General features: G+C 42.6%; 2 protein-coding genes across 7 annotated transcripts; one reads left to right on the top strand and one right to left on the bottom strand.

The window, feature by feature from the left end:
* Positions 1-4,165: 4,165 nt before the first annotated feature.
* On the bottom strand, positions 4,166-7,134 carry LOC135619345 (protein neprosin-like). Its single transcript, XM_065121263.1, has 7 exons — positions 6,673-7,134; positions 6,508-6,594; positions 6,208-6,426; positions 5,468-5,632; positions 5,197-5,250; positions 4,935-5,081; positions 4,166-4,711 (listed from the first exon to the last, which is right to left on the bottom strand). The coding sequence occupies exons 1-7, from the start codon at positions 7,084-7,086 to the stop codon at positions 4,331-4,333; spliced, it is 1,467 nt and encodes a 488-aa protein (XP_064977335.1). The 5' UTR covers positions 7,087-7,134; the 3' UTR covers positions 4,166-4,330.
* A 3,048-nt stretch (positions 7,135-10,182) lies between these two features.
* LOC135619346 (CRAL-TRIO domain-containing protein C3H8.02-like) lies at positions 10,183-26,859 on the top strand. Of its 6 annotated transcripts, none has more exons than XM_065121264.1 (6): positions 10,183-10,342; positions 12,063-12,215; positions 13,025-13,201; positions 25,136-25,288; positions 26,197-26,319; positions 26,459-26,859. In XM_065121264.1, exons 1-6 carry the CDS (start codon positions 10,208-10,210, stop codon positions 26,534-26,536), a joined length of 819 nt encoding a protein of 272 aa, XP_064977336.1. In that variant the 5' UTR covers positions 10,183-10,207; the 3' UTR covers positions 26,537-26,859. The 6 variants fall into 6 exon arrangements, with proteins under 6 accessions (XP_064977336.1, XP_064977337.1, XP_064977338.1 ...); XM_065121265.1 differs by having other exon boundaries at positions 13,025-13,186; XM_065121266.1 differs by having other exon boundaries at positions 13,040-13,201.
* The last annotated feature ends 916 nt before the right edge of the window (positions 26,860-27,775 follow it).

Raw genomic sequence — 27,775 nt, forward strand, 5'->3', positions numbered from 1 at the left:
GGAGGCTCAGAGAGATTCTCCCCAGGTCCCAGGCCATCCGGACCATGACCGAACAATGGCTGGTCGAGGCGGGCCTTAGCCCGATGCCTCTGGGTACGTTAATGACATTTGGTTCGGGTTTTTGCGTGGTTGATTTTGGGTACTAACTTTTTCCGTCTCTTGCAGAAATGGTGAACCTCCGGTCGCTCTTGGGGGATCAGGCATCGCAACCCCCTCTTCCAGTTCCCCCGGCCGACCCGCAACCCCCTCTCCCAGCTCCGCCAACCGACCCGCAACTCGGCTCAGAGGACGCCCCGTTGGAGGTCGAGGTCGGGCGCCCTTTGAAGAAGGTGAAGACAACCCCATCGAGGGGGCCTGAAGCGGGCTCCCGTCGCGGCGGGGCTGGACCTAGTCAGCGGACGACTGGGAAGGGTCTGCGCCCCGTCTCCGTACGTGACCTATGCCGACTCCCAGCCGGAGACGGGGAGCCGTATCTGACGCGGCTGGCGAGCGAGATCCCGCTCGGTGAGCCCAGCGAGCCCCTGGTCGCCCACTGGGAGGGCTTGTCCCGGGGGGATAGGGTGTGGGTCAGAGGGGATCCCTCTGCAGCGTTCCTCCGAGGCGCGCTCCATCCTGATATGGCTCGGGACTTGTAGGTCTTGCCCTCGGAGGTGCTGCTCAACAAGTCCACCCAGTCACTAACCTGGGTAAGTATGTCTTCGCTTTTCAGGTTCGTCTGTCCGACGCCGACCTTCTTGACCCGTTTCTCCTTATGCAGGGCCTCCACTATGCGACGGCCCTGATGGACAGGGTGCGTGACGCCGGCCGGGTTATTGGGGGCCTCGTCAATCACAACGTTGAGCTCCACCGCCAGGTCACAGAGGTTCGAGCCGGGGTCGGCTCGGAGGCCGTGGCGGCCGCTGAAAAGCGCGCGGCAGATTTTGAGGCGGAGGCGGCGCACCTCCGGTCGGAGCTTGAGGCCTCCAAGCAGGCAAACGAGGGGCTCCAAAAAATAATGAGGGTGGAGCGGACCGAACTCCGCTTGGTGAAGACGGAGGCGAGCGCCCTCAGCAAAAAGCTGGAGAAGGCGAAGGTCGAAGCAAGGACGGCCTCGGAGGCACTAGCGGAGGAGGCCCGACTTCGACCTGCAAAAGACAAGGAGCTCCTCGAGGCATAAAAGAGGTCGGAGGGGTTCGAACTTGGGCTAATGCGGACGGGGCGGGTGTCCTTCGAATATGGATACCGAATCACCACGTCCCGTTTCCGCGCTCGTCACCCTGGTCTTGAGGTGGAGGAGGACCCCTTCACTCCTCCCGAGGACCAGGGGGTGGACATGCCCGAGGAGGTCCCCTTCGATGATCGCCTGGAGGTCCCCCAATAATAAAGAAGGGTTTTGTATTTTGTTTTGCTAGTTGGTTTTTGTAAGTTGAGTCTTGTAAGTTGGCTTGCTTTTTAAATAAAAGAAAACTTTTTCTTCTCTCGTCTATTACCTCCTTCTTCTTTTCCTAGGAAAAAAGCTTCTTCCCCCTCGGACGAAAAACTTCTTCTTCCTTAAACGAAAAGGTTTCTTCGTTTTAGACAAAAAACTTATTAAGGTTCCAGACATTCTAGGTTCTTGGTAAGGGAGAACCGTTCGTTGTCGTGAGCTGGTAAGTACCCGATCGGACTACCTCGATGACCTGATAAGGTCCCTCCCACTTGGGGGCCAGCTTCCCCCTTGCTCGGGTCGGGTCACTGACCTCGGCCTTTCGTAGGACCAGGTCGCCTAACTTAATCGATCGGGGTCGTACCTTTCTGTTGTAGACCCTTGCGACGGCTCTCTTGTAAGAGAGGGCCTTCAGGTGTGCATCGGCACGTCACTCCTCGAGCACGTCGAGGCTGACACGAAGTCCCTCGTTCGAGACTTCCTCGTCATAGCTCCTTGTCCGAAGGGTGGCAATAGCCACCTCGGGTGGCAAGACAGCTTCGGTTCTGAATGTCAGGCTGTATGGGGACTCTCCAGTCGCAGTCTTGGGAGTGGTGCGCAGTGACCATAGTACGCTAGGGAGTTCGTCCGTCCAGGCCGATCGGGCTGCGGACACTCTTCTTTTGAGTCCGTCTAAGATGGACCGATTGGTTACCTCCGCCAGCCCGTTTGTCTTAGGGTGGGCCACCGAGCTGAACCTTAGCTAGATGCCATGACTGGCACAGAACTCCCGGAACCTTCTATCGGCAAACTGAGGTCCGTTATCCGTAATAATGGTTTTGGGCAACCCGAACCGAGTCACTAGGTTTCTCCACACGAACTTCTCCATTTGATGTTCCGTGATTGTCGCCAACGGCTTGGCCTCGACCCACTTTGTGAAATAATCCACTCCTACGATGATGTACTTCCGCTGCCCCAAAGCCGGTGGGAAAGGTCCAAGCAGGTCCAAACCCCATTGCGCAAATGGCCACGCGCAATTAATGGGGTTGAACGGGACCGCGGGCTGTCGGGGTGCGCGGGCGTGTTCTTGGCACGAACCGCACCGCTGCACGTAAGCTTTCGCGTCCTGACACATGGTCGGCCAGTAGTAACCTTGGCGGAGTATTTTGTGTGCCAAGGTTCGCCCGCCGATGTGTTCTCCGCAGACTCCCTCCTGGATCTTGGCCAGGACCGTCTGGGTTTCGTCGGGCTCCAAGCATCGTAGGAGGGGATAGGTGAAGGACCGCCTATAAAGCCGCCCATTCTCCTCAGTGTACCATGCGTGTGTACGACGCAAGCGCCGAGCCGCAACTTCGTCGTGGGGAAGGGTCCCATCCCGCTTGAAGCGTAGCAGCTCTTGTACCCATGTGTTCGACGCGCTGCCAGGGGCCGTAGCCGCTACTTCGACGGCGCGGACAGGAAGCTCCTCGACCTCCGGCCATGCTTCGGGGGTCGACTTTGATGCCAGCTTAGCTAGAGATAATCCACTATGAGAATAATGAATATACAAATCTCAATCTCTTGCCCTAAACCCTAGCAACAATCACAAGAGAATAACTAGGATACAAGGATCACGTCACTGCCTACAATATCTAAAACCTCCCCAAGTAATCACAGCAAGAGTCTACTGTAGATTTGATCTAACATGAGATGAGAACACTACTAGATGATTGAGAACAACCTCTCTGCGTTGTTCTTGTCTTCTTCCCTTTCTTTCTCTTCATTTTCTGTCTTGTTTTCCTCCTTTTCTTTGGAATCCTGTGACTGTTTTCTTTTCCCACGTTGCTACTCTATTTATGTCTTTTTCTGCCTCTAAAACGCAGTCACATACCTCCTAATATTAATTAGGGTTTGGTTAAGAGGGGATGAGCTGTGGACTGTCCAAACCCACTATGGGCTGAATTTATGAGCTGCAAGCCCAACAGTTACTTTGTGCACATAAATATATTGATATGTTATATTGATATGTGAGGCATATTAATTTGGAAGAAGTACCATGAAAGAAAGTGATTGCTCAAGTGGAATTAAAAATATAGTGAAGCAGATCCATCACCCTCTCTCATTCTACTTCATCGAGGAAGACCTGCCGTTTAAAGGCAGGTTGATAGAGGTAAAATAATCAGATCGAATTCATGGCAAACCACACAAGTCTCTCCTGATCATCAGTGGACTTGCAGAATATCAACTCTCTCGGGAAAACCTCCATCAGCTGGATGATAGAGGTAGAATAACCAGATCGAATTCATGGCAAACCACACAAGTCTCTCCTGATCATCAGTGGACTTGCAGAATATGATCAAAGCTCACCCTGAATACTGGGGAGAAAGTGACACCTGAAAACCGATGTGACCCTGCATGCCTTGTCTGCTTTAATGGGCAAAAATCTGCAACAAAGCCATTCAAAAAAGCTGAAACAAGCGCCAGTAACGAGCTCTCCAGGCGCGCCAGCAGCTGACATTGGAGCACATGGAGATCCATAACGGGGCTGGGGAAGGACCCAGGATGGTGTGAAAGTGAATCTAACCGCAAGAAAGGGGGAAAGACCTGGGTGGAGTGATCATAACCTGCCATTGTTGCTGTCTAATGGTATGGCGGCTACATCGGAACGCATGCATGAACTGGCACGAGCCACCATGAAGAAGCGTGAAAATTAACAGATCAAGCCATGTGTTTCTGCCGGCATTAGCAGACTTGTCTATTCCCTTGTGGGGGCTCAGCATAAGCTTAAAATTCCTCTCTGCGTTTGTGAAAGGTGAAAGGCCTTGGCCGAAGACAAGGTCAAACTGTGCATCTATATATGTAACTCAAGAAGTTACTTTGCCATTTACAGGAATAGAGAAGAGATTCTTTCTTGGAGGTCGCAGGACAGAGAGAAAAAGAATACAAGAATCAGCCAGATTAGCCATTTCAAGGACACCTCACGTTTCTTCCTGGTCCTCCGTAATAGAAATAGTTCCCCCAGACGCCATTAACTCCACCTTGGATGGTGTAGCAGTTTGGATGGTCAGCCAGGAGTCTGAGGTTAGAGGACAATGGGATCAAACTGTTGTCCCAGTCGACAAGTTGCAGATTGCGGAAGTAGGAAGCCCGGCGGAAACCTTCTGCGGCGAAATGGCCGCTGCCCATCTGGGTTGATGTGTGGTACCCCGATGACCGGGTGTTGACGATCTCTCCGCCAAACTGCACCATGTTTGCGTGCACAGCCAGGTGACTGAATAAGAAGGTAGGCCAGTAGCCCACCAGCACGCCTGCTCCCATCTCCAGCCACCAATGTCCATGCTTGGGGTCCTAATGGTGTTGCATGAGTTGATTGAGTGAAATTACATATATTAAATTTGATCAATAATTCATTAGTCGAAGTGTTCTTACATTGAATTGGTGTCCACCGTGATATATGTTATTCTCAATAGTAATTTAACTAAAACTCGTTGTCTTTATATAGTTTCTTACATAATTTTTTTTCAGGATGTTGTCATCTCCAAATTAACTAGCAAGAGAAGTACTTAATTACCTTCCACACGAGAAGATCAATGTCGAATTGGCCACCGTCTAGTGCAGATATTGGTGAGATTGCTGCTCCAATGGCGATCTTATTATTTGTTTGGACAAAGCCTGAGCACAAGAGATTGTAGCAGCCTGTCTCCTGATACGCATCACTCTACACATCAAGAGATCATCACCAACTATTTATTAGTCAATACCTTAACATCTTAGCAATATAAGCAGTCATCTTCGTTTTGATATGTCCCTTGTCTATGTCTAGGGGCACTCACCGTCCAATATGTGAAAAATCTGGGCCTGCTATCTCCATAAAGCTGAGGACTAACCTGAGAAAATGTACATAGATGGATCGAAGTTTTCCGAAGAAAAGAAAGAGTGTAGAACGAAGGGTTCGTAATGAAGAGTAGAGAAAGATCATATGGATGATATTTGAGGGAAACAATATGTTAGAGCAGATTTTGATTCGTATTCGACAGTGCAATCGGACCTAACCTACTACAGGGAATCTAAGCTATAAACAAATCCAATATACATCTGGATTACCTGCCATCCAACTTCGATGGTGTTAAGATCATTGCCGAAAGAGCCAGAGATTACCCACATCTGAGACAAGCTGAACTCGGATACGCTTGTCACTCTCGGTGCCCACACGCTAAGGCTAGCTTTTGCACCGTAATACTGAGCTCCCATGACATAACCAACTGCATGCTGCACCAATGCACGACGGTATGAGTTGTCTGCATGGAGAAGAGACGGAAACAACAGCTCGGAAGCAAGCTTACGAAACGAAGGTGTTTGATCTATTAGAGAAAGGCACAAGGTTAATTAGAGGACTGTTTGGACTATGCCACCTCATCTTGGTTCCGTTTCTGAAGTTTCTGTAGATGCACATGGAGGATCTTTCATGTTACGATTCATGAATCAAGTGCACATAGGGACGAAGGGAAGAGGACGCTGTTGCCTACAGGACGTAGGGAGGAAGAAGACTGTTGCATAACTCCTAGTGCGATCCATGAATAAAGAGAGTGCCTCTTGTCGTTCTCGAAGGGTACTGGACCTATAATGTAAGAAAAGCAAGCGATAAAGAGCTCCTTATGGGAAGGACAATTAATGCTTGGCTTGGTGGGGAAAATGGTGGGAAGATACGAACGGAGAAGGTAAGAAATAATCAATTATAACCAGTGGAGAGTTTCTCCTTGGTAAGAGGAAAGTAAGAAAGAAAGAAAGAAAGGAGACTTGAGTGATGAGATTACGAAGGCAACCATAGATTAATTCAAGCTAACCTCGTGGCCAGTGCTTCTCGAATCACGACGCAATCTGCCTGCAGCCGGCTTCCGCCCAAACCCCTGAATGGAGCTGGCTCTCAGTATGTCTTCTCGTGACGCCCTCCGAATCGGCACCGTTCCTTGGGGACACGACTCGCCGGAGATTGTCCACGCCTGGAACTTGGCGTCCAGTAGTGTGCTGCTCGAGTTGTTGCCTTTTGGTCTCTCAGGTGGATCCTGCAACCAAAAGCTTTCTAAGATCAGCACTGGCCTGATCGATCAGTTTGACGGGTCATACAGAGAAGATCTCACACGCACCGACGGTCTCTGGCCTCGTAGCTTCGGATGATCGAATGCTGGCTGGAGATGCGATGGAACACAGTCTATAAGATCACCGTCAGGACTCTGCAAGCACGACAGGTGAGCATTGCGGAATTCGGTCAGGAAGCAGGGAGAAGATAAAAGGGAGAGTAAAATAGATGCCTTAATCGTCCTGACAGCAGGCTTGTTCACCCTCTTCAGATGGGCTCTGATGCTCCTATGCTTCGCTCGTATCTCATCCCTGGGATCGAGTGTTGTGCTATTGATCGCGGCTGCCGAGTTGGAAGCAAGGAGAAGACAAGCAAGGAAAAACGAAATGATTCGATAAGCTTTGGCGCAGCTAGAAGCCATGCCCGGGGAATTTTGGAGCTGCGATCCTTCTTCTAGAGCTGTCTGTATCTGTGGACATCGGCGTGGTTGTCTTCTTCTTGCGTGATCGATCAATGGCCTCTCTCGCGAGCTATAAAAAAACTCCCCATGGCTGCTTGGTTTTACTCCAAACGACACCAAATTCTCACTTCCAAGCGGACAACCTCCATCCAACACTTGGATCCTAAAAAAAAACCCAAACCCCATGTTTCCTCCCTCATGTGGCCCCTCACTCTTACCACCTCCCACCTCCCACCTCTCACCTCCCCTTCCCTCTTCACCTCTCGGTCTGCTTCAAATGCCACGGAAATGGGCTCTGACAAGGAAAACTTTTGGAGAATGAGGTTAGCTGGATGGCTGTTGAAAGGTGAAGGAATGGAGGAGATCTTCCCCAACGGCAGACCTGTCTCTTCTTTTCGTACAGCTTTGCTCACGATACAGGGCCTTGGTGACTACGCCAGCAAGCTTTATCTTTTCCTCTTCTTTTGGTTGGTGTATATACATATTGGGCATCTAAAGTGCGTGTCCTTGTGGTTGGACTTCCCGTTTCAGTTCCCTAGATGTTCTTTGGCATCACAACAAACCAAACCTGCTCCTATTTATTTGTTTTCTAATTACATAACCTTAGTGACTGAGCAGTCCTTTGCACTCTTATATATACTCCCAGCTTGAGTGCCAAGATTGCAGATTTGATAGAACTCGAGATAGATTTAGGTGCACAAAGTTCATCTCAAAAAAAAAGAAAAAAAAGAAGAAGATGCTTCTTTTTTCTGTATTGCTGATTCGATCAACCTCCAGAAAATTCAGCATGGGAAAGGAGTGAGAGCGAGACTCGAGTCACTCTACACTGTGTCCAAGAAATTTCAAGTTGTGAGTATATAATATGAATTTTTACCACTGCTTTCGAGGAAAGAGAAAAAAGAATATGGCATTTACCATTGTTAAAAACTTGATTATGTACTAAACCAGAGTGATGCAGAGAAAATTATTGTTTCGGACAAATCTTGACGCAGCCTTTATTTATATCATGTGACGTGATCGATCGATCGATCGTACCCATTGGGAGATTATAGTTTGCAGGAATTATCAAAGCACAGACTGGATAAACAAGCCATTCTAAAACACATGAAAATGTTTTATCATTTTCACGGGCTCAGTCAGACTCGAACTCGATTGAATCAATTTTGTCTGATCGAGTTAATGACCAAAACATTAAAAATTGCAGTTCATCTTATGCTCTCTATATATAATTTGGGTTTGTCTCACTTAATGTGTTCTCTCTCTGTGTTTAAGATTCTTCGGATACGAAATCGGGGAGTGTGTAGACCCCATCTACAGTGCTCAAACACTCAAAAAGCTAGTGTGTGGCCCCCCCCCCCCCCCCCCCCCCCCACCCCACCCACGTCTGTTCCAAGTCCATTATCGAGGCCTCCGGCCATTATGTTGGCCACTTCCATCCCTTCGTAACCGTGCTTCTTCATCATGTTCTTCCCCTCCCACAAAGCCGACTCATCGCTTTGCAGCGTTCAAAAGGAGGGAGCACCACCTGAGATGCATTGCCCCACACGGATCCACTCTCGTCGATCATCTCAGTCCAAGCAACTTTCCAGATTACCCAGCTCACCAAAAGATTCTAAGCACCTCAAGAAGAAGACAAATTAAGGTGATCCAAAGATCATCATAATCTCTTTCATTTTGCCGAGTGCTTGAATATAAACAAAGACAACGCATTTGTTACCGAGATAGATTCTAATGTCACAAAAGTATGGGCATAATTTGTTTCCGATTGCAAGATTGTAGATATAATTTTTCGAAAAAAATTGTTGTAATGTCTACGAGCTCAGTAGCCTGACAACACCTACTCAATAAGAGAAAATAAATAAATACAGAAAAAAATAAATAAAAGAATCATATTCGTTTTTATTGAAGATTATAAAACTTAATTAAAGATTCATAAGAAAAAAAAATATTATTTATTAATAAAATAAAAAAATTATATTATTCAAAGAAAAACATTATAATTTTATTTTATTTTATTCTTTTATCTAGATTAAAACAATTGTAATAGAGAATGAATCGGCAAATCAAACTCTTCTTATGTGTGAGTCTTGCAAGATCATAGTTATGTGTTTTGTTTTTATTTTTTGGAAATAATTACATAGTATTCGAGTTTGATACTTAATTTTTTTTTATTTTTTTATCATCGTTTTTTTTTATAAATAATTTTATTCTTTATTATTAAAAAAATTTCCTTTAGTCTTAAAAAGAGGTGGACAGTACTCTACTTACATGCAGTCTGCTCATAAATGCGATTCTCAACGAGTTGAAAATTGATACACATCCACGGCTTTTGCAGTGACTCGTATGGGTCGCGCACATGGGCTGCTCCATCCATCTCAGTTTGACATCGTCCCCCTCCTGCAATTTGGCAGCGATCGGCGTAGATACCTAAGATAAAAAGAAAGAAAACGAAATAGTGGCAAGCACCATGTACGGTAATGATCGGACAAAGGCCAGCATGAGAAAGAAAGGTTGCCCTTTCTTTGACTGACTCTCTTTTGCATTAAACTGTCAAATCCGTTGCCTAACATACTCCAGTGATTCGCCTGTTCAGGAAAAGCATGGAAGGAATGCACTGAAGAAGAATAAGAAGAAGAAGAAGAGAGAAAACAAAGAGCAAATTCGTATTGGTGACTGATTTATTATAAGACTCTGCTCACTTGCGAGATTTGACTTGCATACGCTGGAGATTCTTCGGTGGAATTGATTCAAACACAGCAGCCGCAGCACCATCTAAAGTCCACAAAGAGACAAGACGGGTTCCGAATGCTTCTTGGTATCTTCCGTGTTGCTCCTATGCAAGATTGTTCTCTTCCGTTTGCTTCTCGTCCCGTCGTGTCGATCTGTGAGTTGACGACGCGATCCATTTTTCACTTTTCAACCGCGACGGGAGAGGACGAAAAGAGACATCAAACACACGTCAGGCGGGACTCTTCCATGATTTGTCCGTCGGTGAGAGAAAGCCACAATTACTGCCAGCCGTGAGGGTTACTCTAACAAAGCCCAGCCAGCCCAGGTTGAGCCCGCCGTCGGAAGAGGACTAATTGCTTGGGTGCGCGTATTGGCTCAACCATGCCATGAAGGCAATTAAGTGGGGATTGGGCCCAAGTCAGTTCCCATTCGGTCCATGTCGGCATGATTGAGTTCACCTGATTGAGTGCACCTGATCCGCAATCAGGTGCGCGGTGGCTCGCACCCGTCTCAAACGTCAGATGTGGATGGATAAATGGAACAAATAACTTGCATTCTTTTAAGGTTGGTTATTGAGATGGCTCTTCTTCGTTTTCGCTACCCTCTGTCACTTCCCCTCTCCTCTCTCTCTTCCTCTTCTCCCGCCCATGGCTGCAGGCGTTTTAGGTGCGCCGCGGGCAACCAGGCTCTCTTCTCTGTCGATGCCACGAAGGTATTCCCCTCCCTCCTCCTCTCTCTACGTGCACCACACCATCGCACGACCTCTCTGTCCACTTCTCATCTTCCCTTTTAGCTATTTGTTTTGTTTCTTGGGTGCTCCTTATTCGAGGTTAGTTAACGCTGGCGGTTGATTTCTTGAATGGTCTGCCATCTTTGGCGCCTGGATGCCCATCATGGTCTGTTCCAATTAATCCCCCATTTTCGACATGTTCTGGTTTTGCTTCTTGTTGTGGCGATTATTGTTATGGCCCCCTTGATACGGTTCGTTGTTGTTGTTTAAACGCTTGGGAAGTCGGTAGCCCCATTTGAGAAAGGATGCTGCAGGTTGTTTTAGGTGCTAATTTTCGATCATTTGGATTTTGAATTGACACATAAAATGGCTGCGGTGATGATTTAGTTAGAGAATTATTAGATCATCTCGAGTAGATGAACGATTTAATTGATCTGTCTCGGTCAGATTATTCTGAAGGTGAGATGGCACCGACTAATTTCTTCCATTTCTCGTTACACCAATGTGTCAGACCATGAAGGATTTGGAACATATACTTGATCCAGTGATTGCTTCTGGACTTCTCAACGATGCTACTAAATGTGCAGAATGTTAAGTTTTGTGCTCGAGTGCAAGCAGGTTGAAAATTGTCATCCTTCTCTTTGGAATAATAATACTTGAGCGAATGCACAAACCGTGTTCTGACCAACCTATTGTCAAATGCTTCATATAAATATATCTCCTGACAAATTCACATTGCTTTTCATACTTAAGCCTATGCTAGTTCTTTAACGGTCAGAGAAGGTGGACAAATCCAGTGTGGCATATGCTCCAGAGTTAGATAAGTTGGACTTGTTTCTACAGAGGGATGTCATATATTCCTGTGTGCCAACTGTCATAAGATTGATTCTTCCCTTGCTTCATTGAATAGCACAATGGTGCTCCCAAAAAAAATTCATTGTCGGGATATGATTATTGATGGCTATGTAAAACATGTGATATGTTCTCTTGGAATATAATGATTCATAGGTTTACAAAAAAGGGTAGATTGAATATACAAGAAGCCTGTTCAGCTAGATGCCTGAGAGAGATACTTTTCATGGAATTCTGTCATCGATGAATTAAGCAAGGAGACTTGAGAGCTGTAAGGAAGCTGTTTGATCAAATTCCTCCAGTGAAAGATAAAGACACTCGTGGAATCATGCTTAGTGGGGTATGCAGATTGAGATCATATCTATTTTCTCATTATTGAGATTTTAGAGCTGTTCTACAGGAATTAGATTAATTGGAATTTTTTATCAAATGACATGTTTGATGCAATGATATTTAAATTAGAAGCTAATGCAGACTGTGTGTCTTCCCATACATAAAAATGTTATTGTTTGAGACATTGTCTGCAATATTCATCTAGTCATGTGATATCAAATATAATGATAGTGCACTTGTATAGGTTATCAATCATGAAGAAGCTGACACAGACTATGTGTCTTCCCGTACATAAAAGTGATATTTTTTGAGACATTGTTTGCACTTTGCAATATCCATCTAGTCTTATGATATCGAATTTTATGATAGTGCAGTTGTATAATTTATCAAAATTTACTTGAATTACATATAATGGTTATCCTGCTAATTTTCTTACTTGATATTTCTAGTTTCTTATCAGATTTCAAAATTCAATCATATCTTTATAAAACTATGTCTTCATATTCTGAATTTGCAGCTTGTGTTGGAAGTCAAGGAAAAACTTGAAAGAGAGCATCCAAATCTCCCAGTTGGAAAAAATGGAAGGGATGATGAAGATATGATCCTTTGGTTTTTGAAGGACCGAAAGTTTTCTGTTGAAGAAACTGTCATGAAATTGACGAAAGCTATTGTAATCAGCATTTCCTTCAAATTATGGATAATTGATTGAATCTCCTCAGTTTTATAAATAAATATGTCAGACATGCTTGATAGCTATTACTCCTGGTGATATATTTGTAAAATGAATCCTGTCTAAAGTTCTTTTTTCAGTGGATATTAGAAAAAATATGTTTGGGTAAGAAGAAATTATTCGTTATTGAATAATAAACCATGATTGTTGTGCAAGTGGTATTAACAAGAAACAAATGCACTAATATTTATCTGGTGGAATAATGATAACTGTCCTAGTTGCTGATTTTAATTTTTCATTTTGTGAACTATTGAGTTATATTATTAGGCGGTACATGAATGTAAGCGAATTTTACAACCTTCCATTGTGTTAGTTCACTTTAACCCTGTGATAGATTAGGATTCCCATTTATATATATAGAGGCATTTACCACTTGGAAATGTGAAATTTTAGCGTCAATTTGATGTTCATCCAAAGCAGGGTCTGCCGTACCGAATCGTACCGCCCGGTACGTTTGGTACGTACCAGTCCGATAGATTGTCGGTACGCGGATCGTCTGTTACCGGTCCGAGTGCACTGTAGCACTATAGCAGTGCTACATTACTCGGCACACCTGGGTGTACCGCTCGGTATACCGTACCGTACCGGTACTGAGCCCAGGTCGAAATACCGGTACGGTACGGTATTGCGAACCTTGATCCAAAGTACAAGTTGGACTTGATTTGTCATTATGGAATAATTTTGAAATCTTTTAACTTCTTTTTAGATTTTGGAGCTATTTTGTACTTCGAACATTTATTCAATTTTAGACCTTATCATTTCAGAAATGGCATGAAGACTTTGGCGTTTCAGATTTGTGTGAAGAATCTGTGAAGAGTGTGTATGGAACTGGCAAAGCTTATGTACATGACTTTCTTGACAACAATGGCAGACCAGTATTAGTGGTGGTGGCATCCAAGCATTTTCCTGCGGTAGGAAATACTAGGGTACTGATTATAAAATCAGTGAAATTTTTTCTCTTTACTCATGCATAAGCTCTATTATGATTGCCATATCATGATGCTTCATGTAAATACTTGTTGCCGTGTAGGACTTAATTTTTAATATATTGGAGTTAAAATATATTTTGATGGTTGAACATGCCAAAGCTAGAATGTTAAATTAAATAAATCATAACTTTCACATCTTGGACCATAAACTTATAAAACAGATTTAAATACCAGCCAGGGATTGGTCCATTGTCAGATCAGCACAGGACAAAATATCATGGTTTGCCACTAGCAAAATAATATTTAAAATGTCATTTGTTGGTATTACTTCCATATAGTCAGAATATCATACACCAATATAGATGGGACCCATAAATATCAGATAGGACTATTCAGTTTCTGAGTGCTTGATATAAATTACAAATAGAATATTATACAAAAAATAAGTTCAACTCCAATATAACATTTCGAGATGGTGGGCTTTGATGTTATGGTGAGGTTTCTCCTTTGCGATCAGAGTGACTAAGGTTTGAACCATCGGAACAATTTCTTTTTTTACAGGGGTAAGATTGCGTACATCAGACCATCTTCTTTTTACTAATATAACATTGACAAGCATAATCTCTTTTACAGAAAATATTATTATGTCATCACGATGAAAACAATATGTAGTGTCAAAAACATTGCTTAGCTTGGCCCTTTATTGATGACATGTCAGCATGCTATGGGCAGGTTTTATGTCTAATATCACAAGCTAAGCAGGGAAAAAGAAGTGCTGAGGCACACACATGACATGATGAAGTGATGAACATATTACCAAATTGGCACTTTGAGATAATGGCCTCCGTGCATTGACATGGCTGGCATGCAAAACCTTTTAGTTGGTGTTAGAGGTGTCCCTGGGTACAGTATCCATTCAAATATTCTTGAATTAGGTTTGGCAAAGATGACATTTGATAGGAAAAGCTTAATCATTCTGAAAATTATGCTCTTTACTGGAGCCTGTACAATCATTGATGTTTACTCTATGCTGCTTGGCTTGCATGCAATTGTATCAGACTAGAGTAGCAATATTGGTTTTTATGTCTAAATTTTGTTGGTATTTAAGTTTGCATTTCTAGACTTGAGTAACCTGTACGGCTTGTGTTAATTTCTTCCTAACTTGTCATATTCTGTAGATGAAGTTGTATGGTGAACGAGAATGAAATATCTGTTCTGGTTTTGAGTAACAAAAAGTCAGTTATGTGGTGTCAGCCAATTATTAATTTCAACTGATATAGTTTAAAATTTGTAGTAGATTATACCAAAGCTTGATTGATAACTCGCATAATCTTCTTCTGAGCTGTCATAATGTTGCAGTTGCTCATTTCTTGCATTTGACATATTGGTCCCTTCGAACTTATTAAACTACCCTTTTCTGTGTGAGAATTTCTTCCACACTACTAGTACTTGATGCAATATTTAAATAGAGTGTTTTCAAATGATATGTTGGAAAACATCATTTTGTTTCGATATATGTTTTACCAAAGTGTATTAAGCTGGTTGTAGAGTAGAAAGGAAGCAAAATGTAAAAGAGGAGAAAAAGCTGAAAATGTGGGGGAAAGGATGAACTAGTGATAGAAGAAATGTAAGAAGCAGAAAGAAACATAGGAAGTACTATTTGTTAGGATCAAGAGCACTAAGAGGGGGGGGGTGAATTAGTGCAGCGGAAGTCTTATAATAATTTAAAAACAAAAAGCTGCGTTCGTTCAAAAATGATTAAGATGCAAAAGCAAATTCTCAGTTTGTATCTAAGTGCAGTTTGCGTCTAAGCGCAGATTGCGTCTAAGCGCAGTTTTGCGTCTAAGCGCAGATTGCGTCTAAGCGCAATTTTGCGTCTAAGCGCAGTTTTGCGTCTAAATGCAGATTTACGTCTAAACGCAGTTTTACGTCTAAACGCAGTTTTACGTCTAAACGCAGTTTTACGTCTAAACGCAGATTTACGTCTAAACGCAGTTTTACGTCTAAACGCAGTTTTACGTCTAGACGCAGATTTACGTCTAAACTTTGAAACTCGTTTGTATATTCGCAGAAGGCAGTATGCAGTTGAAATCAAGACGTAAACGTAAACTGAAATCTGATGATTGAGCGAAGAAAGCCGATTTACGTCCGAATGCAGTTTTACGTCTAAATGTTGAAACTCGTTCGTAAAATCGTAGAGGACAGATTGCAGTTATTAATAGGATTAAAATGTAAATGTAAACTGCAAGGAAGCTCGTTCGTAAAAGCGCGGAAAACAGTTCTGCAGAATCAAACGTAAACGTAAACTGTAATGTACGAAAATACGAGTTTACGTCTGAATCCAGATTTGGAAGAACAGCACTTAGAACTTGTTCGTGAAAGCGCAGAGAGCAGTAGTGATGAGGGAGGTTTGCAGTAATGATAAAGTGCTCGAAATTAAACGCAAACCAGAGATTTAGAGTGGTTCGGTCAGCCTTGACCTACTCCACTTTTGGCTTCCTCCACCGATGAGGTTGCCGACGTCAACTAGCTGCCTTCCTTCAATGGGCGAAGGCCAAACTTCCCTCTTACAGTTTCTCTCCTTTTGACAGGCTTAGGAGACAACCTTTACAGACCTTTCTCTCCTCACTTTACAGTTGAAAACTTGAAGAACAGAAGGAGGAGACTCAAGGCTTTACAACACGTTTGAGCTCTTTAGAATCACAGAAAAGATCACAATTTTGGTATGGGTCTGTATCTTTTCAGTGCTGAATGGGTGGGGTATTTATAGGCCCCAACCCAATTCAAAATTCGAGCTCAAAACGATCAAATCGATCTAATCCCAGAATTTCTGGGATCAGGCGGTTGCACCTCTCGACTGGAGAGGTGGCACCGCCTGGCAGAGCTCGAAGACTGAGCTCTGCCGATTGCTTCTTCTCTGCCAGAGCTCGAAGACTGAGCTCGATGGTTGCATCACCTGGCAGAGCTCGAAGACTGAGCTTGGTGGTTGCATCACCTGGCAGAGCTCGAAATCTGAGCTTGGTGGTTGCATCACTTGGCAGAGCTCCAAACTGAGCTCAAGCTGATGCACCATTCTGCCATAGCTCGAAGACCGAGCTTGGTGAATTCATCACCTGGCAAAGCTCGAGACTGAGCTCAGGCTGATGCACCACTCTGCCAAAGCTCGAAGACTGAGCTTGGTGGTTGCATCGCCTGGCAGAGCTCGGAACTTGAGCTCTGGCGGTGCAACCTCTTGGCTGGAGCGGTTGCACCTCCCAGCCGTGCAGCCCTGGCGGTTGCACCTCCTGGCTGGGGCGGTTGCACCTCCCAGCCCCTCAGCCCAGGCGGTTGCACCTCCTGGCTGGGGCGGTTGCACCTCCTGGTGCAATCAGGGTCCGAATGGTTCACTCCATTCGACCCACTTGAATCTTTTCAGGGGCCCAATTGCCCCAAGATTAAGCTAATGGGATCACCTCCCATTTTCCTGCTTAATCATCGTGCTAACTACGATTATCTCTAAGACAACTTCTGCAGCTTGCTCCGATGCGTCAATCGCTTCTTCCGGCGAGTTTCCGGCCAACTTCCGTCGATCAACCGACAACCCTCGGTGATCCTTCTGCGGACATCCGGCATACTCCTGGACTTTGCGACGATCCACTTGGCGAGTTCCGACGAGCTTCGCTTGGCAAGCTTCTGGACTTCTCGGATCTGTTCTCTCTGAACCTCCGACGACCGTCCGAACTTCCGTCGAACTCTCGAACTCCCAACGTGATCATGATCTTGACTCCGGGGCAACTCCTGCTGCTTGTCTTAATCTCATCGTAGTTAATCCTGCACACTTATCTCAACACATAGATTAGATAACAAATGACAATTGACTTCATCATCAAAATCCGAGATTCAACAATCTCCCCCTTTTTGATGATGACAATCAATTGATAAAGGAGTTATCCTTAACTCCCCCTATCTATATGCCATAGTTGAGATAAGTCAACCTTGAATTCAAGACCTAAGAATTCAAGTGACGCATCGATAAGTTAGATCAGTTTAAACTTATCAATGCTCCCATCATGATGCCTATCATGATGTATCTCTTCAAGAATTATGTCAAGGCATGACATACATCAACAAGTTTGTATGATAGTGTTTGTAACCAATCATCATGCAATCATATAAAGCTACGAAGGACTTTTTACATGATGCTTACATTTGAGATTTTCTAGTAAGTTTGCATTTTCTTCACAATATCAAATTAAGATATGATGCAAACTATAGTACATGTTCACATATCTCTTGGTGATGCAAGGATGGCATAATATTGTTTATAGCATCACTCAAGTATTTGCAACTATGACATAGAAAGCATGATGGCAGTTCAGCTATGACATAGTGTATATCAATTCATATTTTTCTCCCCCTTTGTCATCAACAAAAAGCATGATAGCATTATCAAGCAAATAAAGGTAGTCATGACACATATATCACTTTATTGTTTTTGCTTGACGGAGGAAAGTCATTTTCCAAGGAGTTTTCATAAGAGTGTACGGGAACATCCCATTTTTAGCATACAACTCGAAAAATGAACTTTTTACATGCATTTGGTTAAAAATATTTGTCACATAATTTGCAACATGTTGTTTGATCAAGCGTTCTCAAGGCATGTAATAGTAATAACATCCGAAAAATAATTTTAACTAGTTTAAGTATTTGGACACATCAACATACCTAATTCTCTTCTTATGTAATCAAATTGTTCTTCACATAGGGGTTTTGTGAAGATATCAGCCAGTTGATGTTTGGTATCAATAAACTCTATGGTCACGTCATGATTAGTGACATGATCACGTATAAAGTGATGTCTAATATCAATGTGTTTTGTTCTTGAGTGTTGTATAGGATTTTTAGTTAAGCATATTGCACTCGTGTTATCACATTTAATGGGAATATCTTTAAGAATCACTTTGTAATCTTCTAAAGTGTTTTTCATCCATACAACTTGTGCACAGCATGCACTTGCTGCAATGTATTCAGCTTCGGTTGTTGATAGGGCAACCGAGTTTTGTTTCTTAGATGACCAGGATACAAGGGCATGTCCTAAAAATTGACATGATCCTGATGTGCTTTTTCTGTCTAGTTTACAGCCAGCGAAGTCCGCATCAGCATAGGCTGTTAATTCAAAATTTTCTGTTTTTGGGTACCATAATCCTAGATTGGTAGTTCCATTAAGATATCTGAGTATTCTTTTGACAGCTTTGAGATGAGATATCTTAGGGTCTGATTGAAATCTAGCACAAAGTCCTACACTGAACATTATGTCTGGTCTGGTGGCAGTGAGGTAAAGTAAACTTCCTATCATACCCCTATAGGTTTTTTGATCGAAGTTTTCTCCATTCTCATCAATTTCTAACTTAGTGGAGGTGCTCATAGGAGTGTCAATGGCTTTTGAATTATTCATTTTGAACTTCTTTAGCAAACTTACAGCATATTTGGTTTGACTAATAAAGATGCCATTGCTTAGTTGTTTGATTTGTAGGCCTAAGAAGAATGTTAACTCTCCCATTAGACTCATTTCGAATTCATGACTCATAGTTTTCGAAAAGGATTCACAAAGAGATTCATTTGTAGAACCAAAGATAATGTCATCAACATAAATCTGAACAATGAGAAAATCATTTTCAAAATTCTTGATAAACAATGTAGTATCAACCTTGCCTTTTACGAAATTATTTTCAATGAGAAAAGAGCTAAGTCTCTCATACCAAGCCCTTGGGGCTTGCTTTAAACCATAGAGAGCTTTAGTTAATCTAAACACATGATTAGGGTAGCCATTATTTTCAAATCCAGGAGGTTGTTCAACATAAACTTCTTCGGAAATGAAACCATTTAGAAAAGCGCTTTTAACATCCATTTGAAATAATTTAAAATTATTGCAACTAGCATAGGCAAGGAGCATCCTTATGGCTTCCAATCGAGCCACAGGTGCGAAGGTTTCTTCGTAATCGATACCTTCTTCTTGGTTGAAACCTTTGGCCACTAATCTAGCCTTGTTTCTAACCACGATACCATTTTCATCTTGCTTGTTTCTAAAGACCCATTTAGTACCAATTACTAAATGGTCATTTGGCCTAGGAACAAGCGTCCACACCTCATTTCTCTCAAATTGATTTAATTCATCTTGCATTGCGATAATCCATGAATCATCTTTCATGGCTTCATCAACACATTTGGGTTCAATTTGGGAGAGAAAAGCGGCGTTGGCACAAAAGTTTTTAAAAGAAGATCGTGTTTGAACCCCCTTTGATGTGTCTCCTAGGATTAGTTCCTTAGGATGAGCATCTATATACTTCCAATCCTTGGGTAAGGATGTTTTGGAAGTAGATGCAACCAAGTTGCTAGTTGGAGACGGGGTTTCGTTTAAATTCAAGGAATCAAAATTAATATCATCATCAAGATCATTTTTCTTAATTTCTGAAATCTCATTGAAAACAACATGGATGGATTCTTCAATAATTAAGGTTCTTTTATTGAAGATGCGAAAAGCTTTAGAAACCGAAGAATAACCAAGAAAAATTCCTTCATCAGATTTAGCATCGAATTTTCCTAAGTTATCCTTTTCATTCAAGATAAAACACTTACACCCAAAGACTTTAAAATATGAGACATTGGGTTTTTTGTTATTCCATAACTCATAAGGAGTTTTGGTGAGTAAGGGTCTTACTAGGACTCTATTTAAAATATAACATGCAGTGTTTACAGCTTCGGCCCAAAAATATTTGGGTAGGCTATGTTCATTCAACATGGTTCTAGCCATTTCTTGCAAATTTCGATTTTTTCTTTCTACTACCCCATTTTGTTGAGGATTTCTTGGAGTAGAGAAGTTATGGTTGTATCCGTTGAGTTCACAGAATTCTTGGAAGTCATGGTTTTGAAATTCTCCACCGTGATCACTTCTAATTGACGAAATCATAGATTCCTTCTCATTTTGAACAAGTTTACAAAACTTGGTAAAATGTCTAAAGCATTCATTTTTTTGTTTTAAGAAGTAGGTCCATGTATATCTGCTGTAGTCATCAATAATGACAAAGGCGTATTTGCTACCTCCTAGACTCGATGTAGAGATTGGTCCGAACAAGTCCATATGGATCAATTGTAAGGGCCTAGAGGTGCTTATTTGATTCTTAGCTTTGAAGCTACCCCTAATTTGCTTACCTAATTGGCAAGCATCACATACATTATCTTTGATGAACTTGATATGAGGAATTCCTCTTACAAGTTCTCTAGATGATACTTGATTGATTAGTTTCATGCTAGCATGACCTAATCTTCTATGCCATAGCCAAGCATCCTCATTCATAACGGCAAAGCACATTTCATCACATAAGTCATTGATGTCAATAGTGTATACGTTGTTTTGTTTTAATGCAATCATAGATATATTTTTGTGTGGTTTTTCAATGATGCAGGCATTAGATTCAAATCTTATAATATATCCTTTATCACATAATTGACTAATGCTCAAGAGGTTATGTTTTAAACCATCAACTAGTAAAACATCTTCAATAGAGAGGTTGGATTTGTTACCAATGGTTCCTTTGCCAATGATTTTACCCTTGTTGTTGTCTCCGAAGGTGACATATCCTTCGTCTATGCTAGAGAGCTTAGAGAATTGAGATGGATCTCCGGTCATATGCCTTGAGCATCCACTATCAAGGTACCATTTCTTGCTCCTAGCTTGCAATTGTTTAGTTTTCTACAAGAAAGGATGACGTTTAGGTACCCATTTGCTTTTGGGTGCCTCATAAATAGATCTACATTTTCTATCATGTTGCATAGAGTTTATCATGGTTCCTTTAGGAACCCAAATTAATTTGTTTGGACTTATTTTCTTGAATGGACAACAATGTGTCTTGTGTCCAGATTTGCAACAAAAGTTGCACTTGGTTTGGTGTTGAACGTGTAAGATGGGGCCTTTTACAAAGGTAGTTGGATTTTGGTGAGGACTCCTCACAAATCCAATCCCACTTCTTTTGGGAGCATGACCCTTGTTTGTAAGGATCATGTTTAATGACTTGCTACCAACCTCGAATTTCTTCAAGGTGTCCTTAAGCAGCAAGTTTTCTTTTCGTATAGTTTCTAAATCATGACATTTGATACATGAGTTTAAACTATCATGATGTTCGACTTTTAACTTATCAAACTCACAAGTAAGATTATCATGTAGCTTTTTTAGCAACTTGTATTTCTTATTCATAACTTTGCATTCATCAAATAAATCATGGAAGACATTTAATAATTCATCGAAAGATAAATCAGCATCTAATAAATCCGTTACCTCCCCTTCGATGGCCATAAAGGCGTAATGAGCAACTTGCTCGGTGTTGGATTCTTCTTCCTCGGATGCGCTCGAATCATCCCATGTTGCTTGGAGCGCCTTCTTCTTTGTTGTTCTTTTCTTGACTTGGGGACAATCACTTTTGTAATGTCCCGGCTTTTTACATTCATAGCAGATCACCTGGTCTTTCTTAGGTTCAAGTTTATTTTTCACATCGTTTTTAAACTTGTTTCTTTTGAAGAATTTTTTAAACTTTCTTGTCAAAAGTGCCAAGTCATCGTCACAATCCTCATCACTTGAGTTTTCTCTCAAGTGGCATTCAGAAGTCTTAAGTGCCATATCCTTCCTGTTCTTTGGAAGGATGTCTTCCTGCTCTTCATGAGCTTTGCAGGTCATTTCGTAGGTCATTAATGACCCGATTAGTTCTTCAAGAGGGAAATTTTGCAGATCTTTTGCCTCTTGAATGGCGGTGACTTTAGGATCCCAACTCTTAGGAAGGGATCTTAGTATCTTATTAACAAGCTCAAAATCCGAAAAGCTCTTTCCGAGACCTTTTAAACCGTTGACGACATCCGTGAAACGGGTAAACATGTCGCCAATGGTTTCACTCGGTTTCATTCGAAAAAGTTCAAAAGAATGCAGCAACAGATTGATTTTTGACTCTTTCACTCTACTTGTGCCCTCGTGGGTCACTTCAAGTGTGTGCCAAATATCAAAAGCAGTTTCGCACGTTGAAACACGATTAAACTCGTTTTTATCAAGAGCGCAAAATAAGGCATTCATAGCCTTTGCATTAAGAGCGAAAGTCTTCTTCTCCAAATCGTTCCAATCGATCATTGGAAGAGAAGATTTTGAAAATCCATTTTCAACAAGGTTCCACAGTTCTAAATCCATAGAAATAAGAAAGATCCTCATTCGGGTCTTCCAGTAAGTGTAGTCCGTTCCACTGAACATGGGTGGACGTGTAATTGAATGCCCCTCTTGGTTTCCGGCGTATGCCATCTCTCTTGGGTTTTAATCCTTCAGAGAGTTAACCTTGCTCTGATACCAATTGTTAGGATCAAGAGCACTAAGAGGGGGGGGGTGAATTAGTGCAGCGGAAGTCTTATAATAATTTAAAAACAAAAAGCTGCGTTCGTTCAAAAATGATTAAGATGCAAAAGCAAATTCTCAGTTTGTATCTAAGTGCAGTTTGCGTCTAAGCGCAGATTGCGTCTAAGCGCAGTTTTGCGTCTAAGCGCAGATTGCGTCTAAGCGCAATTTTGCGTCTAAGCGCAGTTTTGCGTCTAAATGCAGATTTACGTCTAAACGCAGATTTACGTCTAAACGCAGTTTTACGTCTAAACGCAGTTTTACGTCTAAACGCAGATTTACGTCTAAACGCAGTTTTACGTCTAAACGCAGTTTTACGTCTAGACGCAGATTTACGTCTAAACTTTGAAACTCGTTTGTATATTCGCAGAAGGCAGTATGCAGTTGAAATCAAGACGTAAACGTAAACTGAAATCTGATGATTGAGCGAAGAAAGCCGATTTACGTCCGAATGCAGTTTTACGTCTAAATGTTGAAACTCGTTCGTAAAATCGTAGAGGACAGATTGCAGTTATTAATAGGATTAAAATGTAAATGTAAACTGCAAGGAAGCTCGTTCGTAAAAGCGCGGAAAACAGTTCTGCAGAATCAAACGTAAACGTAAACTGTAATGTACGAAAATACGAGTTTACGTCTGAATCCAGATTTGGAAGAACAGCACTTAGAACTTGTTCGTGAAAGCGCAGAGAGCAGTAGTGATGAGGGAGGTTTGCAGTAATGATAAAGTGCTCGAAATTAAACGCAAACCAGAGATTTAGAGTGGTTCGGTCAGCCTTGACCTACTCCACTTTTGGCTTCCTCCACCGATGAGGTTGCCGACGTCAACTAGCTGCCTTCCTTCAATGGGCGAAGGCCAAACTTCCCTCTTACAGTTTCTCTCCTTTTGACAGGCTTAGGAGACAACCTTTACAGACCTTTCTCTCCTCACTTTACAGTTGAAAACTTGAAGAACAGAAGGAGGAGACTCAAGGCTTTACAACACGTTTGAGCTCTTTAGAATCACAGAAAAGATCACAATTTTGGTATGGGTCTGTATCTTTTCAGTGCTGAATGGGTGGGGTATTTATAGGCCCCAACCCAATTCAAAATTCGAGCTCAAAACGATCAAATCGATCTAATCCCAGAATTTCTGGGATCAGGCGGTTGCACCTCTCGACTGGAGAGGTGGCACCGCCTGGCAGAGCTCGAAGACTGAGCTCTGCCGATTGCTTCTTCTCTGCCAGAGCTCGAAGACTGAGCTCGATGGTTGCATCACCTGGCAGAGCTCGAAGACTGAGCTTGGTGGTTGCATCACCTGGCAGAGCTCGAAATCTGAGCTTGGTGGTTGCATCACTTGGCAGAGCTCCAAACTGAGCTCAAGCTGATGCACCATTCTGCCATAGCTCGAAGACCGAGCTTGGTGAATTCATCACCTGGCAAAGCTCGAGACTGAGCTCAGGCTGATGCACCACTCTGCCAAAGCTCGAAGACTGAGCTTGGTGGTTGCATCGCCTGGCAGAGCTCGGAACTTGAGCTCTGGCGGTGCAACCTCTTGGCTGGAGCGGTTGCACCTCCCAGCCGTGCAGCCCTGGCGGTTGCACCTCCTGGCTGGGGCGGTTGCACCTCCCAGCCCCTCAGCCCAGGCGGTTGCACCTCCTGGCTGGGGCGGTTGCACCTCCTGGTGCAATCAGGGTCCGAATGGTTCACTCCATTCGACCCACTTGAATCTTTTCAGGGGCCCAATTGCCCCAAGATTAAGCTAATGGGATCACCTCCCATTTTCCTGCTTAATCATCGTGCTAACTACGATTATCTCTAAGACAACTTCTGCAGCTTGCTCCGATGCGTCAATCGCTTCTTCCGGCGAGTTTCCGGCCAACTTCCGTCGATCAACCGACAACCCTCGGTGATCCTTCTGCGGACATCCGGCATACTCCTGGACTTTGCGACGATCCACTTGGCGAGTTCCGACGAGCTTCGCTTGGCAAGCTTCTGGACTTCTCGGATCTGTTCTCTCTGAACCTCCGACGACCGTCCGAACTTCCGTCGAACTCTCGAACTCCCAACGTGATCATGATCTTGACTCCGGGGCAACTCCTGCTGCTTGTCTTAATCTCATCGTAGTTAATCCTGCACACTTATCTCAACACATAGATTAGATAACAAATGACAATTGACTTCATCATCAAAATCCGAGATTCAACACTATTCTGACAATTGGAACTAATGAACTAAAGGGAAGGACTCCACGTAAAATGTTGTCAACTAAGAAACCTGACAATTCTTGCATATGGTATTAACTTGTGTAAAATGATTCATTGTCGCAATGGATATTATCTGTAATGTGTTTCTTTTCTTGTGCACAAGACTGTAAATTTCACTAATCATATTAATGAAAGTGAAGCCTTGTCTTCATTGCTTATCCTTTTAACTTGTGTAACTGTTGAAGGCAAATTAATACATTGTGGCCTACCTGCCTCTTTTTTAAATCAAAGGTTGCTTCCTTCAGGTGCACGATTACTGATGTACAAGTAATAATTTGTCCACAGAAACAGGAACCTATTGAGGATGAAAAACTTTGTGTCTATCTCATTGAGACTGCATTAAATAAACTTCCTCCTGGGACTGAAGAAATTCTGGGCATATTTGATCTGAGAGGCTTCCGTGTAGAGAACGGGGATGTTCAATTTTTGAAGTTCTTGGTAACTTCTGCAAGCTGCTGCTGCCCCTTTCTGCTGGTTAAAGTTGTGAAGTTCCTTAAATTATGTCATTGTTGATGTATCTAGACTACTTGCATTTAGAAAATAGGTAAAAGATTAATATTTTTTCCTATGACCCAACAGAAATACAAACTATATCTGACATTTGCTTGCACACTTCAAACATTAGATTAGTACTCCTCTACATGCATATTTAATACTAAAATGAGTGGTGCAAATACTCCCATATGCAAACCTCACTGTTAAATCATTATTGTGTGTAAGAATCTTGGCACTCCACAGATGTTGCTTTCCTCTTGCTGTGAGTTTTTTCATTGTACAAACCCATCCAAAAATACACAATAAAAATGCAGATGGAAGTTTTAGGATGGGTCTTTTGGGCTTTCTTTTAATGTTATTGCAGATTTTCTTCAGGAGACATGATTGTTTAGTTTTTGAAATGAGTAAGAATATGTCATAGGAGATTGTTGAGTTTAAGAGGTCATTGTAATAGAATATGTATGACCACAAGCTAACATGCATCCATGTCTTTGTGGTGGATAGTCATCTTTGGACTAATTAAAATGTTTGATGTATTTACCTCTTTAATAGACCGATATTCCTTGATGTAGATAAACAGGTGCAATGGTATTATTCTGCCTTGACACAATAAACCCATCTAGATTAAAATTAATTCGAAGGTATTCTCGTAACTGATATAATTACTGCTGAAACCTGCAGTTATCACCTTACTCTAGAGATGTTTTCAGATGTCTTTTTTACTTTGATATTGGCTCAGCTAAAGAAATGCATGTGTATTATCTACTTTTGTGTTAGTGGAACCTATATACATACATATGCTAAATTTGTTCAGGAAAGATCATTTATTATTGCATTCATTGTGTCAACAGATGGATGTTTTCTACTATTACTACCCGAGGAGGCTAGGGCAGGTGCTCTTTGTAGATGCCCCTTTCGTGTTTCAGCCCATTTGGCAGCTTGTTAAGCCTTTGATGAGGTCGTATGCCTCGCTGGTGAGCCTTTTTTCTGGGGCAGAAATTTAATGTGCTATGGGACACATATTCTAAATTCGATTAGATAGGAACTTTCCAAATTGATGCTTCGTTGAAGATTGCTTTGCTGATATCTTTATTTCTTTCCTAATTCTCCAAGGTGAGGTTTTGTGACATGGAGACAGTGAGGAAGGAGTATTTTACAGAATCCACGGTGCCAACAGACTTTAAAGATTGAGCTTCCAGTGTCTCATGGACGTACTACTGTAAGTCTTTACCGTCTCCAAGACCTTACCATCTGGTGTTACAAACCGGCCAATTCCTTTATGGAAATTAAGAAAATAAAATAGAGAGAGAGAGAGAGAGAGAGAGAGAGAGAGAGAGAGAGAGAGAGAGAGAGAGAGAGAGCATATATATATATATCAGTAATCGACCTTTGTATCTGTTTGTTGATGGAGGCGACCCCACAAGTCTGATGACAGAAGAGACGCAAAAACAAATTTTTTGCCATCAATTTCTCTAAAGGTTTCAAGTGATTATTATCACTCTTGGTGACTGGAACCCGTAGCTTCAATCTTCCAATCATCTTGCCGTGAGGCATCGTGGTGACCGGAACCCATAGTTTCAACTGTGACTTTGCCACACCGTGACCGCAGCTGACTCCCACCGCTCGCCACCGAGCGGTTAGGAGTCGCCGTCTCGAGAAAATTGTGACCAAGACGAAGAGATAGTGAGGGCTCACAGAGCAAAAGGTATAGTGGGAGGAGGAGCAAACGCGGATGTCAAATCCAAATCCAAACCAAAAGCCAATTCCTTATCCTCGACCTGGCAACGTCTCGATTTTCTTCCGCTTTGACATTCGACCTCTCGTTTTGCCGCTGAAAGCCTATCCAAACTCCCCCGTACGCCAACTTCCATGGATGGTAGCCCATCCAAACAAAACAGTTGGGTTTCGGTTCAGGCCGGGCCGGATTGTGCTGTCGTTATATTTATGTAGAGGGGAAAAGTAGGATCCCGTCAGTGAGCTTAGAGCGTACAAGTCAGATGACAAACGAGGACCTTTTATTATTTTTACTTAAAATGCTTAACGTTTGACTTTGTTACCGTCACCGATGGTGCTCAATACTTGTAATAACTTCATCAATCCCACGATGCTCAAAGTTGACTTCATCACGCCGTGCCCCTACGACGCCACAGTCGATCTCGTCCGGTCTACGAGTTTCGTCTCTGAATTAACATACAAGGGTATAAATTGATCCCCTTATATGTTGTCTCCATATTACTTGAGGTGGCCCAAAGCATGCATCTTACACGTCCATGTCGGATTAAAAAAATTCCAAAGCTCCAAACATGATCGACGCAATTAAAATGTCCCTTTGGTTGGTATGTGTCCAAACGCTCGATGTGATCGATGTAATCAAGGCATCTCTATTGCAAGAAATGTGCCTATTCTTTTAAAAAGAACATTTAGAGCACG

The sequence above is a fragment of the Musa acuminata genome, chromosome BXJ2-8 (genome assembly GCF_036884655.1).
Source record: "Musa acuminata AAA Group cultivar baxijiao chromosome BXJ2-8, Cavendish_Baxijiao_AAA, whole genome shotgun sequence".
In the NCBI taxonomy this organism is placed as follows: Eukaryota; Viridiplantae; Streptophyta; class Magnoliopsida; order Zingiberales; family Musaceae; genus Musa; species Musa acuminata.

Coding starts and splice junctions, on each gene's coding strand:
- LOC135619345 (XM_065121263.1), bottom strand. CDS start 7,086: ATGGGGTTTGGGTTTTTTTTTAGGATCCAAGTGTTGGATGGAGGTTGT. Junction 6,595..6,672: donor CTGCTGTCAGGACGATTAAG/GCATCTATTTTA, acceptor TCGTGCTTGCAG/AGTCCTGACGGTGATCTTAT. Junction 5,251..5,467: donor CCATCGAAGTTGGATGGCAG/GTAATCCAGATG, acceptor ACATTTTCTCAG/GTTAGTCCTCAGCTTTATGG.
- LOC135619346 (XM_065121264.1), top strand. CDS start 10,208: ATGGCTCTTCTTCGTTTTCGCTACCCTCTGTCACTTCCCCTCTCCTCT. Junction 12,216..13,024: donor TGAAATTGACGAAAGCTATT/GTAATCAGCATT, acceptor ATTCAATTTTAG/ACCTTATCATTTCAGAAATG. Junction 13,202..25,135: donor CTGCGGTAGGAAATACTAGG/GTACTGATTATA, acceptor ATTTGTCCACAG/AAACAGGAACCTATTGAGGA.